Below are 27820 nucleotides of genomic sequence, written 5' to 3'. Positions count from 1 at the left end.
ACCCGCCGCGGGGCTCGGGACGCCCAGGGCGGGGAGGGGGCGGCCCTCCGCCCCTGCGCGACGGCTGCCCGCGACGGGACCGCAGCCCGCGACGGCTCCGTCCTCGGAGGGTTGTTGGACTGAAATACAGGATTTTCTTCTTTTTTTTTTTTTTTCTCTCTATTTGAACTTTTATTTTCACGTTAAACTTCCTCCCCGCCTCGTCTCCCGATTCTTTTAGGGTTTTTTTGGTTTTTTTTGGACCCGCTTTCACTCGCCTCCCCAGAGGCAACGCAGGCATCATGTCCTTCGACCCCACCATCATGCCACCTGCAAACGGCTCTGCCAACGGGACCGCCAGCGAGGGCGGGAAGCCCCCCACCATCCCCACCGTCATGTTCATCTTTGGCGTGGTCGGCAACCTCATAGCCATCGTGGTGCTCTGCAAGTCCCGGAAGGAGCAGAAAGAGACCACTTTCTACACGCTGGTCTGCGGGCTGGCAGTCACCGATCTTTTGGGGACCTGTCTGGTGAGTCCAGTTACGATTGCCACTTACCTGCAGAATCGTTGGCCAGGAGGACCAGCGCTGTGTGAGTACAGCTCCTTCATCCTCCTGTTCTTTGGACTCTCTGGCCTGAGCATTATCTGTGCCATGTCTATAGAGAGGTACCTGGCCATCAACCATGCCTATTTCTACAACCATTACGTAGATAAGAAGCTGGCAGGGCTCACGCTCTTTGCCATCTATGCTTCCAACGTGCTGTTCTGCGCCCTTCCCAGCATGGGGCTCAGCAAATCTACCTTGCAGTACCCCGACACTTGGTGTTTCATAGACTGGCGAGCAAAGGAGGCCACTCATGCGGCATATTCCTACATGTATGCTGGCTTCAGCTCCTTCCTCATCATGGTCACGGTAATCTGCAACATCCTGGTGTGTGTGGCCCTAATTCGCATGCACCGCCAGTTTATGCGACGCACATCCTTGGGGACAGACACCACCTCCAGCCGCTTATCTGACTTTCGCAGACGCCGGAGCTTCCGTCGGATGGCCGGAGCAGAGATCCAGATGGTTATTCTACTCATTGCCACTTCCCTGGTTGTGCTCATCTGCTCCATTCCTCTGGTGGTGAGTAACATAGTGCAACCCTTCTTCTTTTCCATCACCCGCATTGCTGAGTCTTTTCTCCTCCTGGCCTATGCCTGTAGGAGAGAGTGCCGTTTAGCCAGTAGTGCTAACTGTCAGAATAACTTTAATGCAGCTAGCATACATACATGGTGATATAAAATTGTATTAATTTATATTTACAGCAAGAAACACACTTACACCAAGTTCTAGGCCCCTTTGATAGCTTAAAATCCCGTGCCACCAATTCTTAATAAATTTTTCACTGTTTAACCAGAATCTACGCAGCAGAAATCCTCGTGAGAGCTCAAGGCCCTTCAAAGTTCACTTCTTAAATTAATTTGTAATGAGTGAGGCTTGGGGTTGGCCTGCATTTTTGGATGTTTATTGTGTTTTTAAAATGCGCGTGCTGTTGCTGAAGGGTACAGTATTCCTTATTATGCGGATGAAGGAGAGAGTTCTGTTCTTATGGCATTGCCAACCTACTTAACTTCAGACCCCAACATGAAACAGAGCTTCCTGTCCTGAGGAATTCATTGTCTTTGGGGTAGAGCCCACATTCTTACATCCCTCAATAAGCCCCCCAGGGAGGGAGGGCTAAAATCAGTGGAGCCACTTGTTAGTATAACTTTCACTTAAGAGAAAGTTGCAAGAATCCGGACCGTATAAGCCTATAGATCAATCACACTGAAATGTCAGAGAACATTACCACTAATCACTTGCTAATTTCCTGAAACAGCTGATACTGTAATTGTCATTGAACTGAAGGTGTAGGATCTACTTTCTTCTGTTCCTCCACCTTAACTCAAGGAAGGGAGAGGAGAGGGGGGGAAAAAAAAAAAAAAAAAAGAAGGCTCCAGGCTGTTCCTGCTTGCCACCCACCATAATAAAACTTGGCGAACTTCTCCCCTCTTCTGGCTCAGAGACATTAAACAAACAATTAATTGGCTTGCCTTGCCCTATTCGCCACCTTCCAAAATACAATTTATGGAGCCAAGCAGTAGCTGTTAGACAAAAAGTGGTTTTAGAAGATGAATAATTTTAAGGGAGTTTATCGTAGGTAGGAACTATTCTGCAGTCACACCACAGTAGAGGGGTTATGATGTGTGTGAAATACAGTTGGCCAACTAGGATTGAGGAAAAAATACTGCATATAACGCAATATGGAGGTTTAGAAAAATAGGTCTGAAAGGCACTTTGAGAGGTCGGTGACTCCATCCCCCTGCTCCAAAGGAGGGTGTAATTGTAAGAGTCAGGCCAGTTTTGCCACATTACTAACATATACAGAAGCCAGTGAAGTGTGGCTTTGCTTGAGTACCAGCTCTCCAGCTGTCACTACAGTCTCTTGTCCTTCAGGGTTGTCATTTCACGTTGCACCATGGCGTAACTGAGCACATTGCCATGTGCTTATTGCTTGTCCTCTGAGGGAAATCAAAACGTGCTGTTTAAGTTGCGTAGAGGGTGTCTCTGAATGTCTGTTAGATCTAGGAACCGCGCACAACCTGTTCTGCAGTCCAACGTCATAAACTTCGCAGTTAAGCCAGCTTGCCACAGCAGGAGGCACTGGGTCACACAGACTGGCCAATCCCAGACAGTACCTGTGGGTGGACAGTACTTAATTTCATGAATCTAATATTGTAACAGCCACTTCACAAAATATCGTATTTTCAGAAGAGATGCTGGTAAATACAGAGAATAGCTTCTGGGAATTAAATACAATGTTGTAAGATGATATAGGATATCAGTTAATGGACTCCAGCAGTTTTAGAAAAAACAGAGCCTGTATCCCCTGGAGGAACAGCTAGAGGAAGGTTGAGAAGTCTGAATATAAAGTACAAAATGAAATTGTTCATATTCATTAGGAGTTAGCTAGTCTCTTACAGAACAGTTTAAAAAGCGGGGGGGGGGGGGGAGGAGGGACTACTAGAAAGGGGACTAGATTGTTGACAGTTAAAATTAATGAACTTGGGTGGGGCAAAAGGTTTATTATTTTAAAAGTTGCTAGTGGAAAACTTGCATATAGCAGGTGGTGTGTGAAGGTGCAGGTGATGAAGGTCTGTATTTCTCTCAGACCTTGATTTCCACTACTTTAAAAGTCCTTGGGGCTGTTCACAGGTTAGCTTTTCACAGGTAAAACAGCACACCTTTTCTATATGTAAGATGAGGTTAAAGACTTAGTCCTTGCCCTATGTCTGTATTTCACTTAGATGCATGATTTAAAAAAAAAATGAAGCTTTTTTAAAAAAAGAAAAACCAAAAAAAAAACCACATGCAGATAAATCTTTACAGTGTCCAGTATGGTGAAGTTACTTATATTAAAAGTAGCTTTGCCTCCCCTGTGGGGAAAAAGCTATAGCCATATATGCATGTTTATACCATAATGTACTACTGTGTAAACCACTCCATGCTCTGTCCTCTGCTGTTGTGTATATATATTGAGTTTATGAATTCCAAAATAAACTAAGAAGTAGTCACAGAAGTAATATCTTTACGATGTAAATCCTTAGAAAGAGTCACTAGCAGAGACGGGAAGATCCTTAATATATATGTACATTTTTATGACTCAGAGGAGTTCTTCAGAATTAAACTAGAGAGCCCTTAATACAAAGGAGGGGCTCACTTATATCAGGAAAGCGTGGCAAACACAAAGAACGTGCAAGTAGTAAGGTGGTGGTGGCGGCATAGTTCAGTTACATAAAGCAGGCACAGAGGGTGCTTTGTGACTGAAATTTTCTGATGGGCTGATTTCCTACTGATGATTTAAGCTGAATAAACTATAACTTAAGTCAAAGCAAAGCAACTTCTGAAAGAGACGTGAACCTCTAACTTTTTTAGAATTAACTCTTTTGTAAGTTAATGAAATCGTAGACAGAAATAATCCATCAGGCTATATTTATTAGGGTTTAACAAAAAATCTTAAAGTCCTGAAATATTAAATAACTCTGAAATAGTAAGCAAAGGCTTGTCCTAACTCTAAAATGTGTTTAATGAGTAGCAAGCTGAGTCACGGCGAACAGCAGTTTTTAATAATGAGATGCTCCAGTGCTCAGTTGAATTTGTTAGTATTTTAGTGATTTATTCAGAAAATCAGCAAATTATTATGACAAGTGCTGTTATAAAATTACAAAGGAGTGTACAAAACTGAAGGAACTTGATGGAACTGAAGGCTGATCAGATTTATCCAGGATAACGTTGAAAGAAATACGTACGAGTGAAAGTAAACGTGCCGTATAGCCTGATGTGTTGTAAATGTGCAGAAAGTGATGTGGAAGGCATGAGGAAGAATCTGGTAATAGTTTGAAAATGAAATGAGGACTCTGCATTGGTTATCTCACCATTTAAAAGATTTTGAGTTTTTAGAAAATAGTATCAGATATAGTTAAAAGTAGGGAATAAGTTATATTAGGAAGGAGTTTATCAAGAATATAGTAAAAATTATTATCCAGCTTAAGAAAAAAATCTGTTTCAAGAATAGATAGGCACATACCAGTCAAACTCTGTGATTCACTCTAATTCACTCTGTCAGATGCTATTATATTTTTAAGGACCTGATCATTTTCTGATCCTGACCGCTGAAAATTGTTGTTAAATTAAGGTGAAACAGAAGATAAAATACCATGTGTTAGCATATACGTCCGGTTGAGCACATGAAAGAATTAGGAGTTTGTAACTTAATATTTAATTGATCTAAAAGTTTGAATTTTGTATTGCCTTGGTTTGGCTTGTTTTTTTTTTTTTTTCTGCAGTATCAGGGACTGTCCACAGCCAACAGCAAGGTGGCAGACGTGATTTTTGAGCAATGGGGTGATCTCTTACAGCAGACACTAAGCCCTTAGAGGACAAAGGTTATTGGCTTGTAGAGCTGAAAAACTTGTTTTCTGCTTACTACTGTACAGTTTTTAAATCTGTCCTATCAATATGTGTGCACATATATTATGAGACCAGGTGGAAACTATGAAGACAACTACTCCTCTGATTATTCTGTGACAGTAATTATATTGACAGTACCTCATAGAAATAGAAATTATGATTTGCATTTGTATTTTGTAAAAAGAAAAAGCAGCAAACAGCAGGCAGGGCTATGATCCTGCTACTACTTCTCACTTGAAAATAAACTTAAACACAATTGCAAACAAACTGCCAATACTTCTAAAACATGTTGCCTGAATCCTACAGCTACAAAGGTTAACCAATACAAAACCCACTCAATGGGGTATATGCTGTTCTAGCTTGCTTCTTTCCTTAATTAGGATTTCAAACCGCACAAATTTCAAGCATCAGATTGGCTAACATATGAAGTAATGGATTCCAGTGACTGGGCATTTATTTAGAAGATATAAGACAGAATCCTCTATCATGCGATATCCTGTAACAGAAGACTTGTAGCTGAAACAGGATGTACATCTCACTGTGCTTGTAGATAATACATTAGTAAATGCTGTTTCATGGGTATGTGAAGAAATGAAAAAACTGATACAGATTAATTTTTACCATATTTTTTGATTAAGACTTAATCCAAGCAATAGGCCTGAATTGATATATGCAGCTAACATTTTTTGGGCTTGTAATAAGAGACAGCATAACCTTTCTGGTAAGTTGAAATAGTTGCGTACAGTCCACAGTTTTCACTACACAGGTCTACATTAGGAATCTTTTAGCTACATATCATGCACCTGTCAAAAGGAAATAAAGTGTACAGAGATAACAAAGAAGTGTTGCGCAATTAGACGTTGTCCTTTTCAGTCACAGTCACTACTTAAAGACATTTTTGTCTTTCAGTAAACTCTGCCAGGTGGATAGAGAAAGGTGAATTAGATACCTCGCATTTCAGATGTTGCTTATCAAAAGAACAGTCCCACTATTAAACCTCTAATGTGCAACTACAGCTACATTTTTTTAAAAAAACAAAGATTTCTGAAGTTGGACTGTGTACTTCTTCAGCTATCATCAAAGTATACTTTCTGGTTCTGTGATCGGGGTGAATTTATCAGCAAATACCCTTCCCTATCACTCCTCTAGTCTTCCTAGTAATAGTTTAGTAATAGTAGCTGTTGGAAGGCCTCTGCTCCCACAATACTGCCCTTCGGACTCATAGCTGTAAGGGCAGGTACCTGTTCAATAGCAGTGATCAAATAGTCAAGTACGTAGGCCATACCTTCAGGATGTATTCCTCTGCACAAAGAAAATCTTACAGAAAAAGATAAGGAAGAACATTTGGAAGGAAATGTTACCGCACAAGTTAAATTCTCTATAAAATGTGTTAAATTCTCTATAAAAATTCTCTATAAATTTGTGTATATATATGGCCTCTCACCAGTTTTGGAAGGAAAAAAATCTCACACAAATGGCCTAGTAGATATTTCAAGAACTGAGTCTAGCTGATGTCAAACATACTCACAACTTTTCAGCCTTCCACTTTGTGGAATCCAGGCTGCTGCTTTTCAGGTTCAGAGCTTGTGTCAGAAAAGAGCAGTTTTACTTGCACAAGTTTATAAATCAAGCCACAAAACTTTTGCACACCTGCAGAGTGTATCACTGGTAGCACATTTACCTTTGCTAGCCCTCTTCTTTCATGTAATTGCTGCCCATCAGAGCAAGGTTGCTAAGAGAGCTCATTTTACTCTTAATTTTGAAGCGCAGGATGCTGTGACTATGACATCTGTGCCACCTAGCGGTGTGATAGTAAATTCTATAGTCAAGTCAGATAAAAGACTGGCTCTCCTGGACCCATCCACAGACAAATAGCAAGATATTTTAAGTATATAAAAACATCATAAATAAGTACTAGCGAAACTGTACATATTTATAAATTTTAGACTCCAGAGGGACTGGTTGTCTTTCAGCCAGTGGTACACAGAATCATTTACTGATGCACATCAGATAGCAATTGCAGTGGGTTGGAGGCTAGTATAAAATGCGTCATGATAATAAAATTCAAAGCAAATGCATCTTAAGAAAATAAAAACCCATAAAAATAAACTTGATATGTATAGGAATACTTTTTAAAGTACCTCAGTTGCAGGTTTGGCTGGACAGAAGAATCACCTCAGTAATACGTATTTGTCAAAAAGACATCTGCAATGTAGAAATCATTAGGAAAGTAACTGAGAATAAAATTTGTATTACTATACCACTGTATAAATTCATGATTTTCCCATTTTAAATTCTGTGGGAAGGTTTCATTACTCTTAAAAGTATGCAAAGATACAGAGAGAAAGAAGAAAGATGATTGTTGATTTGACACTCATTCGTTTAAGTGAGGCTGTGTGTGTAGACTCGTCAGTTTGAGGGTCGGTGTCATCAAAGCCTACAGAGTCCTGATGGAGATGGTAGTAGGGAACAGGAACACCTATTCCTGGCTCCTCTTGCAGTACATTCACCTGGGCTACATAGTCTGCCTATCAAGCAGCAGATTTAAAACCAACAGGAAATAAAGGAAATAATAGTTTTTCCCACAACACTCTACAGCTCCAGGCTGCTATGGAGACCAGAAATATAAATGCCCTAAAAAAACCCCAAAGAACAAAACTCATCCAGATTCATCCTTCGGCTCAGGGAATCCCTGAATCATAGCCAGTTGATGGTTGGGGAAGGATGTGCATGCAAGGGACCGCTCCACATTTGCCCTGATTCTTACTTTTTCCCTGAGCATCTGTTATTGGCTACTGTCTAGTTTTAGAAAGACACAACTCATCTACCAAATGAGTACAGAGCATGTCACTGTCATATCAGAGCAGAGACGATGTCCACTGCTATCTCACAGTCATCCTGTTAGCCTGCTCGGCACAAGTAACAGCATCCCACACCACCCAGAAACTTTTCAGCTCTCCTGTGCTTTTTGACTCACCTAATCTGGTACTTCTCATACTGATCTTAAGCTATCAGTTATTCACCATTATGCCCATAAAACAAAGTATTTTAGAAAATATGTTACATAAAAGCTTTTTTCAAATATAGGCAAGGCTCAGGGAGAAGCCCTAAACAGACTGAGAAGCAGGTTGGGAACCCCCACCTCTTTGTGGTATGACCTTTGCATTCAGAACCCTGCCAGTGAAGAGGAATTCTGCGCTTTTTTTAAACAAATTGTATTTATAGCTTTGGAGCACATTCACACTCTGAATTCTGACAAGCAGAATACCAACCACACATTGCCCCGCTCCAAAACAAATTGTGAAGTTTTTCACCAGACTTGCAGGACTTCATAGGCCCTACTTCTAATAAAAATGACTTTAAAAGGCTGTTTATGTTTAGCTTCAGTTTATTTAAATGCTTGGCTGCCTCCTTGCCTGTAATCTTCTCCCAGCTAGGCTAGACCTGATTCATTTCAGGAATCAAGGCGAAGGCCAAGATGAGACTTTAAAAAACTTGTAATATTGCTAGTAGATATTTACTGTATCAGATAAGAGAATTAGTCACTCACCTTAAGGCATTTGAAGAAGATGGCATCTTACATAGAAAATTATTTTCAGTGGCTTTCCTAGGCCTTCCTAAAATTCAGGACATGGTGTAGGTCTTGCTAAAATGGAAAGCAGGTATTTGAAACTGCTAAGTGTAATAAACTCATCTGATGTGATGCTCCTTGGTGGCACTGGAAAGACAGCAATTGATGTCAAAGGAATTGGACTGTGCCTTGCTCATACTAGCATTTACAAAAGTCAGCCATAAACCAGGGAATGGACTGGTTACCATTCTTTTCTTAGATTCAAAAAAAAAAAAAAAAAAAAAAAGAGTTATTTCTGTTTTGAAGACAGGATCCTAATTAGCCCTAATTAGCCTTAAATTTTGCGCGTGATAAATCAGAAGTGCCAAATAAATAGTCACTTCACCCAGCAACCTCAAAATCTTTAATGTCTTGACTGTTTCAGCATTATTTTTATGCATTTGTAAGAAGAACCAACACGTAGGAGAACAAGAGTGCTCCAGTTCAATGCTGGAATCATCCCGGTCAACTAAAAATCTGCTATCTGGGAGATCATTTCCTTTCTCCTCAAAACATGCTGCAACAAGCAAACAGCTAAGGGTAGTCAAAGCTTTGAAAGTCCAGTAATGACAGCTGCCAGCAAAATGTGTTTCTAAACTAAGGAGTAGACAGCTCTGGACTTGTTTCTGGAGACCAATTTACTTCTTGGATTATAATCTGAGTTTCAGTATCTAAACATACAATTATTAGACCTTTGCTAGAGGAAACATGCATCAATTGGCCTGGTCTCCTCCGAAGAGTTAGACATCTCTTTGCAGACAGTATAGGATTTGAGGGGTACAATTAAGCAACGAATACAGGTCTAAATCTTTGCTCCTGGGTTCTATAAATTGACAAGAAAGAAAAACAGCAGCCAAAACTTGAACCTTAAAGAATTTCTCAGACTGAAGTAGTTGAAAGCTCAACTTTTAACTCTGAGGAGAGAGGAGCAAACTTTCCCATCTATAACCAAGGTCATTTTACAGCAGATTCATCTGATTTTCTGCTAATTCCAAAAATAAACTCACAAACGTTGATCTGAGATTCTGGGCTTGGCCAGTCTTTTCTCTTCCTATAACTTGCAGTCGCAAATCTAGATCTCTGTTTTGAAATGTAAACTTGGATTTTCTGATGTAATTGTAAAATTGTCTTTTTCTTCCACCCCCCCCCCCCCCAATCTACTTGGGTAGGTTCGTGTCTTTGTGAACCAGCTGTACCAGCCTGAAACAGTGAGGGATGTGAGACAAAACCCTGACCTGCAAGCCATACGCATTGCCTCAGTGAACCCCATCTTGGATCCATGGGTTTACATCCTCCTCCGCAAGACTGTGCTCAGCAAAGCTATTGAGAAGATCAAATGCCTCTTTTGCCGAATCGGAGGAGCTCGGCGGCAGCACCCCGGGGGCAATTTCAACTGCGTGGATGGCCGCAGGACCTCCTCTGCCATGTCCAGTCAGTCACCTTCCTTCATCTCACGTGAGCTGAGGGACATCAGCAGCACCTCACAAACACTGCTCTATCCTCTAGAGTTAAGCGAAAGCAGCACGGGGGGTCGCATGCTGCTTCCAGGCCCCAGTGCAACCTTGGCTCAGTCTGACACTACATCCGTAAGGACACTGCGCAGCTCAGAGACCTCAGACTCTTCACAGGGGCAGGACTCTGAGAACATCTTCTTGGTGAATGAAATCCAGCCTGGCAGTGGGGCTAGCTCCACATCCAAGGGCAGCCCTCTCCAGGTCACCTTCCCCCCCGAGACGTTGAACTTATCAGAAAAGTGTATATAGCAATGAAAGCCATCAACCTGGATGATCCTTCCCGGTACATTGGAAAAACTGGTGCAATAGATAGGCGTTTTACCTATTCAAGGGGAGAGGGGTTCAGCTATGCTCCAAAGGGCTATTTTTCTCTTGTCATGTGATGGGTACATTTCTTTTAGACTACTGAGGACTGCATGGAACAGACACTGCACTTGTCCCTGTTATCAGAAATTGTGCAAAACAGGTCTAACAGGACTGGAAGCATGAACTGTCTTGTTCCTGGACACAGGAGAGCTACAGGCTCTGGAAGTAGAAAAATCCATCACCTGTTTTTCTTTATCTGTCCAAATCTGGTAGAACGGTGTTTTCTCTCCCTGTGGCTGCTTAGCTATCAAGGTTTTAAGCTTCTGGTACTAGAGCTAAAGGTGAAGCAGCTACTCTGAACTGTACAGAGCGCTACTCTAGCAGCTATCCGGGGTAGGATTTTAAAGTGTCTCACTAAAGCATGAAAATGTGAATTTTTACTGTTGTATATGTCAGGATTGAAAATATTTAAAAGTCTATTCTTCTCTATGAGAAGGTTTCATATTAATACAAGGTATATAGAAATGATTGCCAGCTTTCTCTTCCCCCAGTGTTGCCTGCTGAGAAGACATTCTTGTTTTAGATTTGTTGTCCATGGTAGATTCACAAGCTGATGAGAGTTAGTTCTCTATAAAGGAATAAATAAAAACTTTGAGTGAAATGGGAACACGTGCTATTAAGAGAGAAAAAGAAAACACATCCTTTCAGTTAAAAATATTCCTTTTCAGTATATGTACATACTAGAAAGATTTTATTTATGTGCTGAGACTGTTCCTCTGTATAACACAGCAGCTCCTCTTGGAGCACTTCGGCCCACATTCTGCACACACTTAACATTGCCCAACTAAGTAGTCTCTCTGCTGCCAGGGTGACTCCTTACACGTAAAGTTAAGGACAGACAGAAGTGCTTTTAATATCAGGGCCTAAAACTTTCAATCCCTGATTAATAGTCTTAATATTCACTTTAGCTAAAACATCACTGATGTAATAAAGGTATTTTTTCATAGCATTTATCATTTTATTTTAAATAGTAAATAGAATTTTTATGTCTGTGTAATCTGATATTCCATCAAATAAACATACAAAACCATGGAAGCAGAATCTTCATTTACAAGTATAGATTATAGAGAACCTTATCCTTATCTTGGACCCCTTGAAAATTACTTGTTCCTAGAGTTTTAATGGCAAACACATCACAAAAAATAACTGTTAATTAGTGACAGAAAGCTTCGTGTTTTATTTTGCAAGGGTTAGATCTTGTTCCAGAAAAACTGTTTTATCAAAATCACTTTCTGTACCGATATTTATGTTTTGTCAAATACTAAGCATGTTATGCTGCTTACAGTGTTTTCATGTGAAATGCTTTATTGTAATGAAAATCTTGAGCCTCATGTTGATATGCTTAAGCAGTTGTATTGACTAAAATAATTTTGGAGATCACAATTAAATGGAAATGTTCTGCTTGATCTCAGAAGTTTATGCAAGTCTGCCATTCAGTGCCAACTCCTCACCTTAATAAGCCACCCATTTCAGAACACTTCGCCCTTAGCTACTGTCAAAACATACTTTGTTCTGCAAGTTTCCAAAACACCACAGCATGATCACCATCAGAATGAGGAAGCTATCTTCTAAAATTCCCCTGAGGGCATTGACACAGAGCCAAGAAAAGTCTTCACACAATAAAACAAAAATGATCAATGTATTTTCCATTAACAAGGCAGCAGTTAAGCTTTATTTGCTTGGATACATGGGGAAAGTGAAGTTACATCTCCGCACAGATATTTGCACCAGAAGTCACTGTTCACCGGATAAGGTGGAGAACAGTATTATCCACATTTCTACTGAAGCTAAAGATCTGTTCAAATTCTGTGCAGTTAAACTACTCAGCTATGGTCTATTGCTTTACTCGTGACCAACAACTAGAATACACTTACTGTATTTGAGCCAGGCCTATATATTACTGATGAAAAATAAATGCATGTGGTCTGGAAGAGTTTTAAGCAAGAGTAGGGCATCTTAAGTAGCTGACCTTCTAGCATAACATGTTTCTTAGCAAACATGTATGATAAGCCTGTGGTCATTTTCCTGCCCGCAGCATTAGCTGGTATGTCAACAGTGGACTGGATGCATAGCATACAGGGTATCATCATTAATTCCCTCAATACTGAACTCAAGGACTGCCAATCAACCTGCAGATGAAAAAGTTTCCTGAGGAATAGTGTTATTATCTAGGAGAACTCAACATCAGTGCACAAGGACAAAACAGGGAGCATCTCTAATGCTTAGTTACAAACATGGATGGATGTTCAGAAATAGTCTAGCTAAAAGGACGGGGCAAGTGTGCTTTTGTTTAGGGTGACACACTGCATATCCCTCCCTCCCTTGCCTGCCAGTCCCAATCAGCTTTGGAACCTTCCTCCATTCTGACACTATACAGACCATGAGTAAATTATTGAATTCTCTCCCTCAGCTTCCCTTCAGTTAATATTTAAGTCCAGGAAAATAATAAGTAAATAAACTGCAGGTTTGTAGAAATTACTGACACAAAAAAAGTTAAAATAATAGGTTATTTTCCTGCTAGGCATTACATATAGTTTTCATACTTTTGAAAGGGCTTCCTTTCTCATGCATAATAGCTCCCCTTCCACTCCCCACCTCCCAGAGATGCATATAGCACTGACATAGCCTGCCTTCCACATCTGCATCCACTTTCCCCAGCCCTCTAAGCATTCATTAAAAAATACTCATTCGCTACTCAAAACTTTTATCCCAAATTTACATCTCCTTGACTCCATCCTGCTTAGTCCCATCAATACCAATCCTGCACCCTCACTTACAGCAGTACATAACCTCAACCACAGCTTCACAAAAGCCTTTCCATCAGCAATACTGCTAGACGCCTCCCCTCCAAGTCCTGTTCCCCAAACCCCAGTCCTAACTCAATCTGAGCCCATGTGCTGTAGAATGGCTTTGGAGAATCTACCCACCGTAGGCAGGATGAGAGCCAAGGTCTGTAGGAGACAGTGGAGACATGAAAATGCGTTAAGTTTGTTTGAATTCCTGATCAATAATATAGGCTACCATTAGGGTTAGGCCTGCCTTTAGGGTTGAAGATATACTGACAGAGGGCTTGGACTGTAAGGGTGGGGCTGTAGGAATCTGTAATAAACCAAACCTTTGCACCTCTGTTGTCTGCAACACTAGCGCCACTTAACCCAAATCAGTGCTACAGGTGCAATGCCAAAGCATTAACAGTATGACTGTAATCCACTACCTTCAAATGGCATCAGCCATCATCCTAACCATGAAGCCTCCTATGAAGATTTGTAGTCCCGGTTCTGGTCCTAGACACAACTGCAAATCTAATTTACATAGGGCAGATTTAATATTAAAGCTACTAAATACCATCAGACCTTGCCACTTCTAGGCCTTGCTCTAGAAGTGTCAACTTTAGCAGGTCTGGAAACGAACTACAGTCTAAATCCCCTGCTCTTGGAACCCAAATCCTGGAACTCACTCCATATATCTGAGCTTTCCCCTTGATCATTTACTCTTTACAATCCATGCAGCTCCTGCAGTCACTGCACTTGCAAACCAGCCCTCCTTAGAGCCAGGCTGGTACATCTAACAGGATTCAGCAATAATCCACACTCGTAAGCGTCTCTTGCTTCTAAACTACTCCTCTCTGGATATACTACAGGTGAAGGACTCCAGTCCATTTGAGAACATGGTGTTAAATGGCACTGACCTTTACAATAATCATATATTATGTGCAATCTGCCAATAAACTGAGCCCTTAAACTTCTGTTTTCTTTAGTCACAGTCCCAACTACTGTTACATTTTATAGCCATTACATGACCCAGAAATTAAGAGAGCACTTGTGCTCAACACTACTAGCTTTGTACTTACCTTATGTGGCCAGGCAGAGTTTTCAATGCTACCTCTCTCTCATCTTGGTCCCAATCACTACCAGTTATTTGAAGACGACTATTAGGGACTAGAAGACTAAAGGAAACCTTTAAGTTTCCTTTTTTGCTCCTCAACTACTTTTAAAATCTAATGTTTCATCATGTTATCAAATTAGTCACTGTTGTGTTACCTGAACAACTTTTCTTTATCCATACTTTCTTTCTCATCTAATATCTTCAGAAAGTATCTGTTCTCTCTCAGTATAACTTACAGACATTTATCTCAGTCTGCAAGGGTAGAATTCATCCGCCCTGTTTCAGCGCCTAAAATTATCACTCAGTCACCTTAGGCTTCCTTTGTAGTCAATGGAAATAATTAGGCGCTTTGGGAGGCTGATTCATCTCATTCTAAGATAGTCATCTAACATAAGGCATATGCCTCAGAGGAATGGTCCTCTGAGGCTGTGTATTTCTTTCCACTGAATATAAAGGGATTCAAAGGAGAAAATTCAGATTTGACTGTTAAACTGCAGATGTTTAAAGTTAAGCAAAACGAATCCCACCTTAACTACTGTTGTCACTGAAATTTCCTCTTTAACTGTGCTGTACCACTTTGTTAAGTATTTTAGCATATGATTCCCATGGAAGGGAGCTATACTGGGGCAACTGCAGCCATTGACACTAGCGATGATGAAGAAAAGCAAAAACCCCTTCTGGTAAAGTGTGAATGTCACTCATAGGTGTTCTACCTTCTTCTTTGGGTCTCTCTCATTTGAGTATCCTTCAGTGGTTTAAAAGGGCTGAGCACTACTTTTTACTAAACACTTTTCCTGAGATGTTTTTGTTTTTTACTATAACACATTAACATGTTCAGAAACAAACAAACTAAAAAGCAGCTAATTAAATGAATAATACCCTAAAAGTCTATGGTAACCCCTACTCTTGTGAAGCCCAAAGAATAAACAGGCATCACCAAGCAGCAGAGAGGCCAATATTTTATTCAAACAGATCCAAAAAATCCCGTATGTGCAAAACACGACATGCTATACAAAAAACAGATGTCAAACTTCCCAGGTTGAGAATAACTTAGTCACAAGAACTTAGCTGCTCCCTGTTACAAGACATTAGGCTATGAAGTCTAGGTATTGTCATGACACTAATCTAGTCAGAACAAAAACACGTTCAACAGGAGCTTTGTGAATCATTTCAGTGAGAGCAGGTTCAGTGGTAACATGGACCTCTGACAGCATGGAGGCAAAGTCCTAACTGTACAAGCAAATACATAACACACTTAAGCATAAGAAGGCAAAGAAAGAGATGTGTTAGATTACAGCCTACCTCCTTCAAAAAATGAGAACACATACCTTACGGCATCTTGCACATACCTTCCTCTAGCCACAGGATGTCTCTTCTTGGAAGAAATCTGTCCACAGCCTTTTCATACTAACTCTTCCTTTGGCTACCTAGATTGTCTAATTTGTTAGGAAAAATTAGATTAAGAAATTCTTCAACAGGGACAATTCTAAACTTCTATCAAACAGTATGTTAATCAAATGTCTATTCAATAAGTATTTAAGGATCTATTCTAGAACTGAACAAACAAATGAAAATGTAGCGTTGTGTTGTGTTTTACATAAAATGTTTTTAACATATTTTAGTCACTGTAATTATTTTGAAAACTTGAGATGTTAAAAAGTGCAAGTTATGTGTGTATCTGCTTACAAATCTAAAAATTACTACATGTACAAAAATAAATCCAAAAAGAAACTTGCAGAAATTAATGAAAACACAGTAATATCAGTACAGCACCGCAATTAAATCTTTGAAAGGGACAATCTATTTCTGTACAGACTGTAGATGTCCTCTGAAGAGTTGGAAGATTCAAATGAAACTATGATCTGAGCTAAATGATTTTTCTATAATACATTTACTATTGCAAAAAGCAATAGGCTTCTCCAGCAAAATGCTATTTCCTTTCAAAAAGTATTTTTAAACATTTTAATTTTTAATAAAAATTAATTTTTAATACAAATCAAATATTAAAAAGGCAAAGAGGACTGATTTCAAAAGGTTTCCCTTGGCTGCAAACTTGTCTTTGTCATGCAAATTTAGCAAAATTAAGTGGAAATGATGAGTCCCCAAATAATAATATATATCCTGAATTCTCTGGGAATTCCTCAGTTGACCATTTTTTCCAAAAGTGTCTTTGATTCATAGTCACTGTAACACTTGAAATGCACCTGTATATTGTATAGACATTTAAGTAAGCTTAAATGTGCCTGAAAATTAACAAAAGCTGAAATCTAGTTTCGTTCAAGGAGGTAACTTCAGGAAAGTCAGATTTTCACAAGGTGGCAGTTTCTAATTGCCTACTTTCATACATGCCAAAGCGGCAGCCTAGTTAGGAGGTTAGTTCTCTCAAATGTCTCCACAGAGAGTGAAAAGAGGGCAGTCTCAGCCAAGAGCAATTGAAGGAAGTAGCGCGACTGTTTCTCTGAACTGCCCATGAGAGGAACCAACCATCATCTTCTCTTGAAGGTGGAGACTAGGCAAAGAAACCTCCTGAGTTATGCATCTATGTTAACACAATGTGAATACCCTCCACACTATCCAAACTCCAAAAAGATTTAAAAGGGAGACTGAGCCAATGCTGTCCTGAACAACTGGCGTCCTATGAACACACTATCAATAGTGGGGTCATAAGAACTCTGAAAAAGGGAAAAAACAAACAAACAAACAAACTACAATCAATTCCCTTCATAGGATTTTCTGCATTACTGGGGAAGAAAAGGATAAAAGTAATACACTTCAGAGATGTAACTATTTCCAGCTCCTATCATTTTACTTCAGGTGCTGTCTGCAGTGCAGCATTTAAAATAAGGAAAGTCTAGACTTCTGAGACCAAGAGAACAAATCACACTTGAACTGGCTGATGAATGTTAATGATTGAGGACTGCAATATAATATTTAAAACACATTTCCCTTTTTGTTTTGTATTTTAAATTAGAGCTGATTAATTACTGGGAAAAGGTAGATAGTACCTTGTAAAATTATTAAATACAGTTAGATGAGAGATTCTGTTATAATGTAGTTAAGCATTTTAACATTAGTTTGTTCATGGGATTTTTAAAACCAGCTCTTAGCTTTCTTCTCCAAAAGTACGAATGGAAAAAGAATTCAGGTTCTTGCTCTTTAAAGAGAAAAATAGCTTCAATCAAATCAAAATTCTCAAAAGAAAAAACAGCTTCTGTTGTAGGCTCCCCAACTGATTAATAAAGAAAAAAAAAAGAAAAAGAAAAAACCTCAACATACAATAAATAACACTAGTTCTCAAAACAGTACTGGCAACATACCAGGCTACCCTATCGGGCTCTGATAAAAATGGTATCATCAGGAGTTGTAGCACAATTTTCCTTATCAGTAACAGTCTCTACAGTGCCTGAAGCAGACACAATCACTACAGTTTTAGCTGCTGACAGAGCTTTTTCCTTCTCTGCGATGGCAGCACAGACTGCCACAATCTCATCACTTTCAAAGTCATAGTCTGGGATTGATTCTTGTGCAAACTCTTTTGCTTTTGCCAGTGCTTGCATTGCCTCAGTCTTTGTTGCCTTCTCCTGCTGTTCATGGAGTTTTCTTGCCCAAGAAAGGTCCTCTTTCCACACTTCAGGGTTCATTGGGAAGATGTGTAAGGATACCTGAAAACTTCTGATTGCCTAGAAACAGAATAGGGGAAAAAAACAAAGATTGGAATCTTTAAAGCCTGCATATTTCATCACAAAAATTAACTGGAGAATCATCTTCCCAAAGACAAAATGATTTTATTCCAGTCTGTCTTTATTGGAACATCCTCCTCAGCTGTAAGTTCAATTACAGTGTTATCCCCAAACAACTGTGTGTATAAGCGTCTGAAAGTACCAAGGATGAACAAAACAGATAGTGGGCAACAAAGGCAAAAATATGAGTTCCCAAATGTAGACACTCTAGCAACAGACGGCATTTAAAACGAAGCCCCGAAGAAAATATTCCTTCTTTATTTTAAGTGAAAATTTGGAACAGATTTGAAATATTTAATGAAAGAATATATTTGATACATTTTAAGGCCGCAACTCCCTTCACAAATATTAGGCAACCCAATGTTACTGCCAAAGGAAGAATATTAGACATCAACCAACTCAAACAGATATACCCCTTAGATATATTTTCACTGTTCATATGAAAGAGTGAAGAGATGCCTGAAAGTGCAACATAGATAAGTTTAGATGTTGAAAAGAGTGGCTTTTCCATATAACTTAAGTATTTTGAAAGGACTTATCATATGACCTTTTCATTCCAACAAAAACATGTCAAAAATAACATTCTAAGGGGGAAAAGCCAAATTCACTTGTTTTCATTGTTTTCTATCCCAGTTTTTCTACTATCATCAGATACACAGGAGGGTGTGAGCAGACAGATATAGTTTGAACAAATACAGAAATGGGACAACTGGGATGGGAAATTTCACCACTATTGCTCCTTTTAAATTAGCATGCAGTCATTAAACATATAGATCTAATACTACAGTCATCCATGCCTGTGACAAGCAGTTTCTGTAAAACTGAGCAAACAGGTTACATTCAACCTCAACAAAAAGTACACAGATGAACCCCCCACTTTGAGAGTTACTCTAAGAAAGAGCTCCTATTATCTTATAAATCATCTAGTACTAATACAATTAATTATTTAATTATAGTTGAGACTCTTTCTCCTCCCAATTTAGATGAGTTGGAACAAAAACGTCCCACAAATACAAATACTCAACCCAGAAGTTGTTAAAGCTAAAAAAAAAAAAAATCTAATGAAGCAAGCATGGCATTCAGCAGTAATAAGATAACATTGGAAGAATGCTAGACCAAAACTTACTGCTATATTGGATTTTTAGTTATATTAACAGTGAGAAGGTCAACACTGACTATCTACTCTAACTTATACATGTACAAACACACATGTATATTTTTCATATTTACAATTTCTAGTCAGTTATGAAAGTGGCCATCTGAGTGACCAATTCTTCCTGTGGGGTAGAAAACCAGTGATGATACTGCTGGATCATAGTTAAGATTTTCATATAAGTTTTTTCATAACTTGCATATAAAGACTTAAAGACATATGCACAACCACTGAATGCCATATTCTTCTGTAATTTATAAATACTCAAAGCATGCAGATTAATTTCAAAAAGCAGTACAACAGAAACTGCCAATGAATGTTTCTCCTACCACAAAGCAGTATGTGAACTCTGTATTACATGAACTGAACTTAGCACAGCAGACAAGACATACAGATCTCTGATTTCTTTTAAGAAATGCTGATATGCTATCAGTATTACTGCTGTCATAAATGACAGCCATTCACTTCCAGGGGAAAAAAAAAAAATCCTTTGCTGTTGGCTTACAGGCAGGTCTGAAGTGTAGGAGCTTGCTAGACTTAAGACATAAGGAAGAGTACAGTTTAATTCTTGCAAAACTGTTTTTTTTCAACTTTGCTGGCTTTTAATTTCAAGGGACAGATGAGTTAGAAGTAAACACTAAGTGCTCTCTTTTGTCTTTTTTTTTTTTTTTTGTGAACACAAAATATAAACAAACACCATCCGCTTTTAAGCTTTCCAGGGAAGAGGCCTCCCACTTAAAACTTGTCTGCACACTAAGCAACGCCAAACAAAGTAATCAAATATAGATTAAAATAAGGCAAAGATTCACAAACAGTAATGCTTTATCTAATAAACTGAGAAGCTGCCTTGACAGTTCATATGGATACAGCATTTAACAATCATCACTGTAAGTCTACTTGGGAAAAGATTTTGCATGTGACATTATTACAGAAAGGTGTAAACACATTTTAAGAGGTGCAAAAGATTAGAGGCATAAGCCTTAAAGCACCAGTGCAGTACTGAAAAATGGAGAACTGTCAAAAATTTGGAGTATTTCATGATACCACTGCAACTGCTTCCAGTTATTAATTTCTATTCTGACAAAAGAACTGAAAATCCAGAAGTGCACTCACACCTAACTGACATAGATAGCTCTTAATTTACTATCTGATCTAACCATCCATCTGGAACATGCCAGATAAAAGGTAAAGAAGTGATTTATATTCCTATTTTTCATCCAGTTTATAATTTTAATCATTACAGAGTACTGCTAAAAGCTAATTTTTCAGGACCCTATCACTGTACTAAACCCACTCACATGGGTCAATTCAAGAGCTACTTTTACTTCATGTCTGCACCAGCAGGGGAATCTCTTTATCTCTTCATCTTACTCCAGTTGCCTATCTGGCATTATAGGAAAGTGTTATGGCACTGGATACACTAGATATTTCAAGCCCCATTTCAACGGGCAACTGTCATCTCGGAGTCTAAGGACTATGAGATTTTAAATCAGTAGGCACTCATGCTTTTGCTTTTACATCTACAGGGCGAAAGACTGCAATACATTCTTGCTTTCCGAGTTAAATATTTGAAGGCTTCATATGTTCAAAATACTTTACAGTTCATCTCACTACTGGGTATTTCCATAGGAAACAATCATCCTCTTTAATTTGTCTCATGACCAGGATCTCCTCTGTTGATTTGCAATCTCCTCAAAGTAAAGGTTAGTTTTGATCAGACGACTGTTTTTATCATGTATTATTTATACACAGAGCTAGGAATTGTCACCATACAGTGACCCTTTCCCCTGAAAAAGGGTTAGGGAGCATCTCAAGACTTTATGTAATTCACATCTGCCCTAAGGCTTATTTTAGGCCTTTATATTATATCTGATAGCTGTCTATCAGACCTGCTTTAAAGGTCGTCCAACAATGGGGATTTACATATACCTATAGTTAATCATTTAATAATCCTTACAGATAAAATTTTTTTTGCAATATCCAACATATTTTGCCTCAATTTAAGCCTGTTACTTCTTGTACTACTCACAATGAATATGAATAACCCACTAATTCTTGCAGAAACCTTTAATATGTTTAAAGACATTGGCCAAGTTCCTCATTACATCTCCTCTTTAAAAAAAAAATTCTTTCAGATATTCTCACTTTAGTTTAAAAGTTTATGTAGTTTGGCCTGTATGGTAAATATGCTTATTTATCTACTTAAACAGGCTAAACTTTTCTATACAAGATTTCAGCTTCTTTCTCTTCTCTTCAAAAAAACAAAAAAATCATTCACTGAAAATTTCTTTTTCATCCAAAAAATTCTTCCACCCTCAAGAATGAGGTGACTCTTATTGTCTTGCAGCGCGCAAGTCTATTCTAAGTGCTGCTATTTTCACACAATGGAGAAATGACCTGAAATACAGTAGGACATTTTCCAGATGTGAGAGATGAGATTTTTCCATTAAACCTATTGGAATTTGGTCAAGTTATAAACCTATAAAAAAAATCTTGTTTCCCACATATTTGGTAGAAGTCTGTGAGATGATGGCAACTTAATTCTCCTATGCTGAACACTTTCCACCGCAGAGAATTTACACTGACTGGATTAGGATGCATCATCCCCACTGAGTGACTCAGCACGCATCCTCCCGCTTCCCATCATCGCAGTGTGCGACGGCTGACACAAGAGGCCAGAGGACGTGGGTCTGGCTTGTCTCAACCTGGAAGCATGAGATGAGAGTAAGCATAGCGGCCGGTGATAACAGACAGAAAAATTCTCCTTAGTGTCCTCGGCCCTGGACATACACCTCAGTACAAATGAGAGCTTCAGATCATTTATCTAACAGCCACTTTAAGTTTCTTTTCAAGCTGCTTATTCCTTGCTCCTGTAATTTCCTTCTTCCTCTTCTTTTGACAAAGGCACAGAAGTTGCTACCTACTCTTTCTACTCTTCTGCTCCAGTGATGTGCTCCCGTTTCCCAGGTCTCCTTTTGCACCAACTCATTCCTGCCTGGAGCTTTCTTTCACCACAGTGCTTGTTGCCTGTCTGTCTTCATACTTCAGTGAGCGTCTCTACAAGGCATTGCCGGATGCTCTGTAGAAGTAACTACTTTAGGCTGGCTCAGAACTTGGAGAACTATATGCTATGCTCTACTACACGCATAAATGTACTCCACCTCGACCAAGGGAACAGAAGATCTAGCACACTGTAGAACTTGACATATTTAGCCCAGCAAAATAAAGCCTGAAGCGATATATCTGCTCTCAATTCATAAGTCACTAAATACCAAGGAGGATGAAAGATGTTTACTTCCCTATTACTAAATTATACTGCTGAATTATTACAAGGATTTTTAAAGTAATGGTAAAACAACCTCCCCCATCACTGTTTGTCATGAACGCTGGATCTCATTCAGCTAACACTTAATTACAAAGTCTAGATGTTAGGAGGATATCATCGGCATGATTAGAGCCTCAAAAGTTCTAAGCAATTGAAAGAATAAGCGTCAGCTAGTTTCTCAAGAATGCTATTAGCTCTGCTAGAACTGTATCCCTAAGAGCTTTTAAAATTTTCAAATTCTGCTTGCGCTTATTTGTTGACTGAAAATAAAAAAATTGGATAGCTCTGAGTAAAGCTAGCTCTAGTACTACTAAGTAGGATCGTTTGACATATTTTTTATAAACAAATAGAAAAAATGTCTTTTATCAAAACCTGGTAAGAAAAACAGTACGATTTAGTGTGAAACAATAACTATAAACTAAGTAATAAAAAATTCTAGACCAGAACTATAAACACATAGCTATTTTTAAAATGGAATTGCCTCTTTATTTTCAATTATGCATGCAAGCACCTGCTATATTAACATAATAATAAACACTCCATCACTGGGCTTAAATAATTGACTATAAAATAACTCACATTGTGTTGTCCTTAGAAGGAAGATTATTGCAGGAGTTTACTTACATATTTTAATCTCATACAAGTCTATAAAAAAACACTGAGTTATCCCCTCAAGTTGGCAAGAACACAATCTGAAGCACAGACTTGATTGCTTTTCGACAGAAAGCCATCTACTCTGAAGTTAAAGACTGCAAGCCATGCAATGCTTTACATTCCTTTTGAGTAAAAAAACTTTGTGTCTCTACACACTTAAATTATTTTCATTTTGAAAATCCTCTCAAATCCAGAATTAGAAGTTTATAAGAGTAATATATAAAATATCACACAGTAATTGTCTAATATCGATCACAGCTTTGTGTACAGCCAATATCTGTGGCTGATAGCTGAAATATGGATTCAAATAAAATGCAGTAATTCCTCTTTGCTAGTACATAACTCCCATCTTTACATAAAAGAGCTGATGCTCCATTTCTTTGAAGTGAAATAACAGCAAAGGGTTGATCTGAGGATTCACATTCTCAAAACTTTTCTTTTACAAAATTCAATACCACGCCTGTAACACGCTAAAATTCACCACTAACTACTTAATAATACAGCAAACCACATTTTTCAAAATAACAGGGAGAAAGGATGCACAATATGTTCATATTTATGCATCCACACAGTTAACCTTGTAATCTGAAATATCACAGATTTTACATCAAGACCCCAGTCCACAATGGGGTGAACTCTGTGGAATTACTGCCTCTTACCAAATGCACATACATGCAGAAATTCCTGTTTTTAAGCACTAGAATTGACTTAGCTCCTTCACTAAATTCAGAAAAAGCAATAGCAAACAGCTTTTCCAAAAGTTAAAGAAAAAGAGGCTAATATCTCTCACTCTGCTTCGGTCCCAAGTTGCCCAAAAATAGAATAAGGGAATTCTTTCTTTGGCAATAAACTGATATACTATATACTCTATATAATATAGATTAGATTTCTTTGGAACCTGTATTTTAGGCAGAGGGAGCTTGAAATGAAAATACAGTAAATCGTTTTTTACTAAGAAAAGTGATTGTTCATTGTGAAGCAGTAAAAAATTTCAACAGACCACTTAGCAGGATGTGGGTAATGAAGAAAGAGACATACAGGAACTGAAATAAAGAAACAGAAGAAGCTACTCTTGAGAAAGGTGGCAATTCCCAAATCTCAAACATTAGAGAAAAACTTGGTATTTATGCTTTATTAACTTTTCTTTGTAAAAATTGTAATGCAGGAAACCATAGTAATAAAAGGCTAATGAGAAAAGTTTAATAATGACTTTAAGAACTTGGTCAATAAGTTCAATATTTATGAAATCATTTAACTTTTCAAGACTCCTCTAATCTTAACCTTTTAAGATTGCCTAACAGTCACGGAACAGTTTAAAAAGAAACGGTGAACATTATCTGCTGTTTAGAATAACTCCCAAAGTTATTCTTTGCAGGTGAGAACACCTTCATCAAAAGAGAGTTTGGTATGTCCTGAAGGCACAGACAGGCAAAGTAGAAGAAACATCTACTGTTAAAGCACTGGAGATGCCAACAGAAGCTTACTCGCCCAGGGTTCCCTACTCAGACAATTGAGAGACATAAACATTTAGAGGGCAAACTACACAGTGACAACTCACTCTTCAGGGACAGTAAGGGTCAAAACAACATAACCGCAGTTCCATCTATAGTAGCATTTTGTTAGATGAAGAATGTATTTTGATGCAAATCTCCAATTTGGTTTGTAATAAACCGTACTCCTTTCCAGTTCAACTCAACAGCGCATTCCAAGAGAGCACCTGAAGCACTCTAAGCAATAGAGCTAGTTTAAAGTAAAACAAAATGCAAATAATGGGGACATAGGGTCCCCAGCACTATTATGTCCAGAGATGCATTCCCATTGGTGTGATGTAGACAGTGTAAATGACCTGGTAAGCAGGCCTGGTGGTATAACTTTACTAACTGGTAAAAATACCTCAGTATCTAATTTTCATTACTGTAACTGTAGCATTTATTGTAGGATAACTAGCATCAATGACCTGAGATTCCTGCAGCAAACATAGCCTTCAGCTTCCTGAGAACTAATGCATTTAAAATCTCGGATACAATTTACAGAGGCAATTTCAGGCACTTACTTTAAAAAAGATTTATAGATTACAGACCAGACAGGACTGTTATGACCTTCTACTCTTACCTTCTATGTGGCAAAAGCTATGGAATGTCACCTGTTATTTAATGTGCCATAATCCAGCTATGTATGGATTTATATTAAATATTTCATATTATGGTGCCAGAACAACATAAAGTAGTACTCTGCACATCTGCAACACAACTTCTGTGTGATGTTACTCTCATGTTTTGTTTCTCAATACTCAATACTTCATTTGAAAAAGAAATTGTTTCTGCATGCTGTTGGTCTCACTCAAAAATCATTTTATTGAAAATTTTCAGTCCAAGCATTTTAAGTTTCCAGAAATACTCTAAATTAATGATAGAATTATATATTTGTATCTAAACAGTCCACAGCTACTTATATTAAAAGTAGAAAAAAATATGGGTTTTATTATTTAAGAGCTTATGAGTTATTTTTCTAATGGACTTGTACATATGTGTCTTAATTGAAAAGTTTCACTCACTGTGTTTCCATACTAACTAGCAGAAAGCTATTATATATACTTACATTATTTACATTATATTATTTACAGGTGCCTAGACCCTGAGTGATATGAGGAAGGGTCTCCTTTCGCATTACATAATGTAGCAGAGATGGTGCCACAGCACAGAGCCGCAGCTAGACGGAAGATGCACTCCAACTCTTGCACAGCCTTTTTGCTCTTTTACTAGTAAGAGAAAACTTCATCCACTACATGAGATCAGGGAGTCAGAAGCAAGCACAAATGAGAAAGTGTGATTTGCTGGACCTGAAGCAGGAGAGCAAAAGACAGGGAAAACAAGGTACTAGAATTCTTTTAGCATTGCTGTATAAAACTGAGCCTGAATATCAACTCAGACTTCACAGTACCTTCCATTTTAAATCACAGTGAACAGCAATATATCCACCCAGGATGCAGTTTATGAAGCTGCATCAACACAATCATTCTGTTGCATAAAATGATTATGTAAATACAGCATATGACAAAAATGGCTTTGCGCTAGGCAGATTTTCCGTAAGTCCAGCAACAAAATCACACAGGAAGCATTTGTGAGAAACAAAGTATATGGGAGATATACAACAAGAACCTTTTTCCTTGCCTACACTGAGGCTATGTAAGCATATTAAACTACTTTGATATTTCTGTACTTTCATTCTCACACACAATTCAGAGGGTGTGGTTTACAGTTTTAGTAGCCTTTGTCCATTTTCCTACCAGTGCTATTTCTCCTAATCCAAGCTGGGCACGTCCCAAAGTCTGCCAGGCATCCCAGGAACGTGGATTTCTCTGGACAGCCATTTCTGCCGCATGCACTGCTGGGAACATTTCATGCAAAGACATCAGGACCTATGACAAAGACATAAGAATAAGAGGAACAAGAATAAGCAGAGCTGAAAACAGAATTAAGTTCTCTGAGATTACCGAGGCAACCAGTACAGTGTCAGTAAATAAGGACCAGACTCATCTCACCTAGCTTTTAGTCATTTATAATTTAGTTGTCTACTTTAAGATAGTCACCTAGAGTTGCTCCACAGCCCGTAGAGAGAAATCGGTATACTAAAGGATGATTCATCTAATCTATTTAGGCAATGCCTAGGAGATGAATTGCTTCTGAAAGCGTCCTTCTCCCTCCCTCCAAACCTCACACTATGCAAGAGTAACAGAACTACCGTATTACACTGAAGGACAAGCAAATTAAGAATCAAACAGAATAACTAAGGAAGTATTTTTTTCATATAACTCCTAGGTTTTATTTTTTGTTTTTAACAGAAGATTGAAATCTACCAAATACAGTTGTAGTGCACATGATATAATAACGGAAACAATCCCTGTAATTCAGCATGGAAACAACCCTTGACAATGATTGTTATATTTGGAAAGTAGGCTTTGCTACTGCAGAATGCTTTATTTAGACATGAAATTAGCTACATAAATATAAAAAAGTGGTTTCAAATGTGGAAACCTTTTATTCAGCAGTACAGGTAGGTGGAAGCCTGTTACCAAAGTATGCTATCCTCACGTTGGATTTCCAAAACTAGGCCTATAAATCATAGTTAAAGACACATAACGCGACTCAAAGCTCGTACTATTTTCCAAGACCTCCATGAAATTGGCACATTACCTGAAGACCTGCATCACACTGAGATCATGATTTCAGACACCCACATGCTATGGTGATAGATACCAGTGCAAGAAACAAACTACAACTGCATTCCAATTGTATGATGAAAATGTCAACCACAGGAGTAAGACTCATGTGTGGGAAACCACTTTCTTCCCAACTGACCTGCAATCATGATGAACACTATCAGAGCAGATTAGGATAACTGCTGAAGTCTAAAAGGCATTTACTTAACCTTACTGTCCTAAAATATATTAAATACATAAATATGAGTGTAGAGGGGAGGAAGATTCAAATGTGATTAATTACCACAAAGTACTTGCGCAACACTGGGATAATGCAGTAAAAGAACTAGACAGCTTTACTGCAGAAAGTAACCCCGCACCCAGAAAGACAGCAAGCATAGC

At 38.5% G+C, this 27820-nt stretch overlaps 2 protein-coding genes across 2 annotated transcripts in view; one reads left to right on the top strand and one right to left on the bottom strand.

The window, feature by feature from the left end:
• The first annotated feature begins 10 nt into the window (after positions 1-10).
• Positions 11-11498, top strand: LOC104147801 (prostaglandin E2 receptor EP4 subtype). The gene is made up of 2 exons (XM_068927027.1): positions 11-1106; positions 9753-11498. The coding sequence occupies exons 1-2, from the start codon at positions 282-284 to the stop codon at positions 10344-10346; spliced, it is 1419 nt and encodes a 472-aa protein (XP_068783128.1). The 5' UTR covers positions 11-281; the 3' UTR covers positions 10347-11498.
• A 3791-nt stretch (positions 11499-15289) lies between these two features.
• LOC138060928 (tetratricopeptide repeat protein 33-like) overlaps positions 15290-27820 on the bottom strand; it is a 42614-nt gene continuing 30083 nt past the window's right edge. Inside the window, exons 4-5 of the mRNA XM_068927028.1 lie at positions 26507-26638; positions 15290-18028 (exon numbers count right to left, since the gene is read on the bottom strand). Of these exons, the coding sequence (XP_068783129.1) occupies positions 17675-18028; positions 26507-26638 (486 nt within the window). The 3' untranslated portion in view covers positions 15290-17674. The remainder of the gene's footprint in view (positions 18029-26506; positions 26639-27820) is intronic.

Source organism: Struthio camelus, chromosome Z (assembly GCF_040807025.1).
Source record: "Struthio camelus isolate bStrCam1 chromosome Z, bStrCam1.hap1, whole genome shotgun sequence".
Classification (NCBI taxonomy): domain Eukaryota; kingdom Metazoa; phylum Chordata; class Aves; order Struthioniformes; family Struthionidae; genus Struthio; species Struthio camelus.
This window is presented reverse-complemented; position numbering and strand designations above follow the sequence as displayed.

Coding starts and splice junctions, on each gene's coding strand:
- LOC104147801 (XM_068927027.1), top strand. CDS start 282: ATGTCCTTCGACCCCACCATCATGCCACCTGCAAACGGCTCTGCCAAC. Junction 1,107..9,752: donor TCTGCTCCATTCCTCTGGTG/GTGAGTAACATA, acceptor CTACTTGGGTAG/GTTCGTGTCTTTGTGAACCA.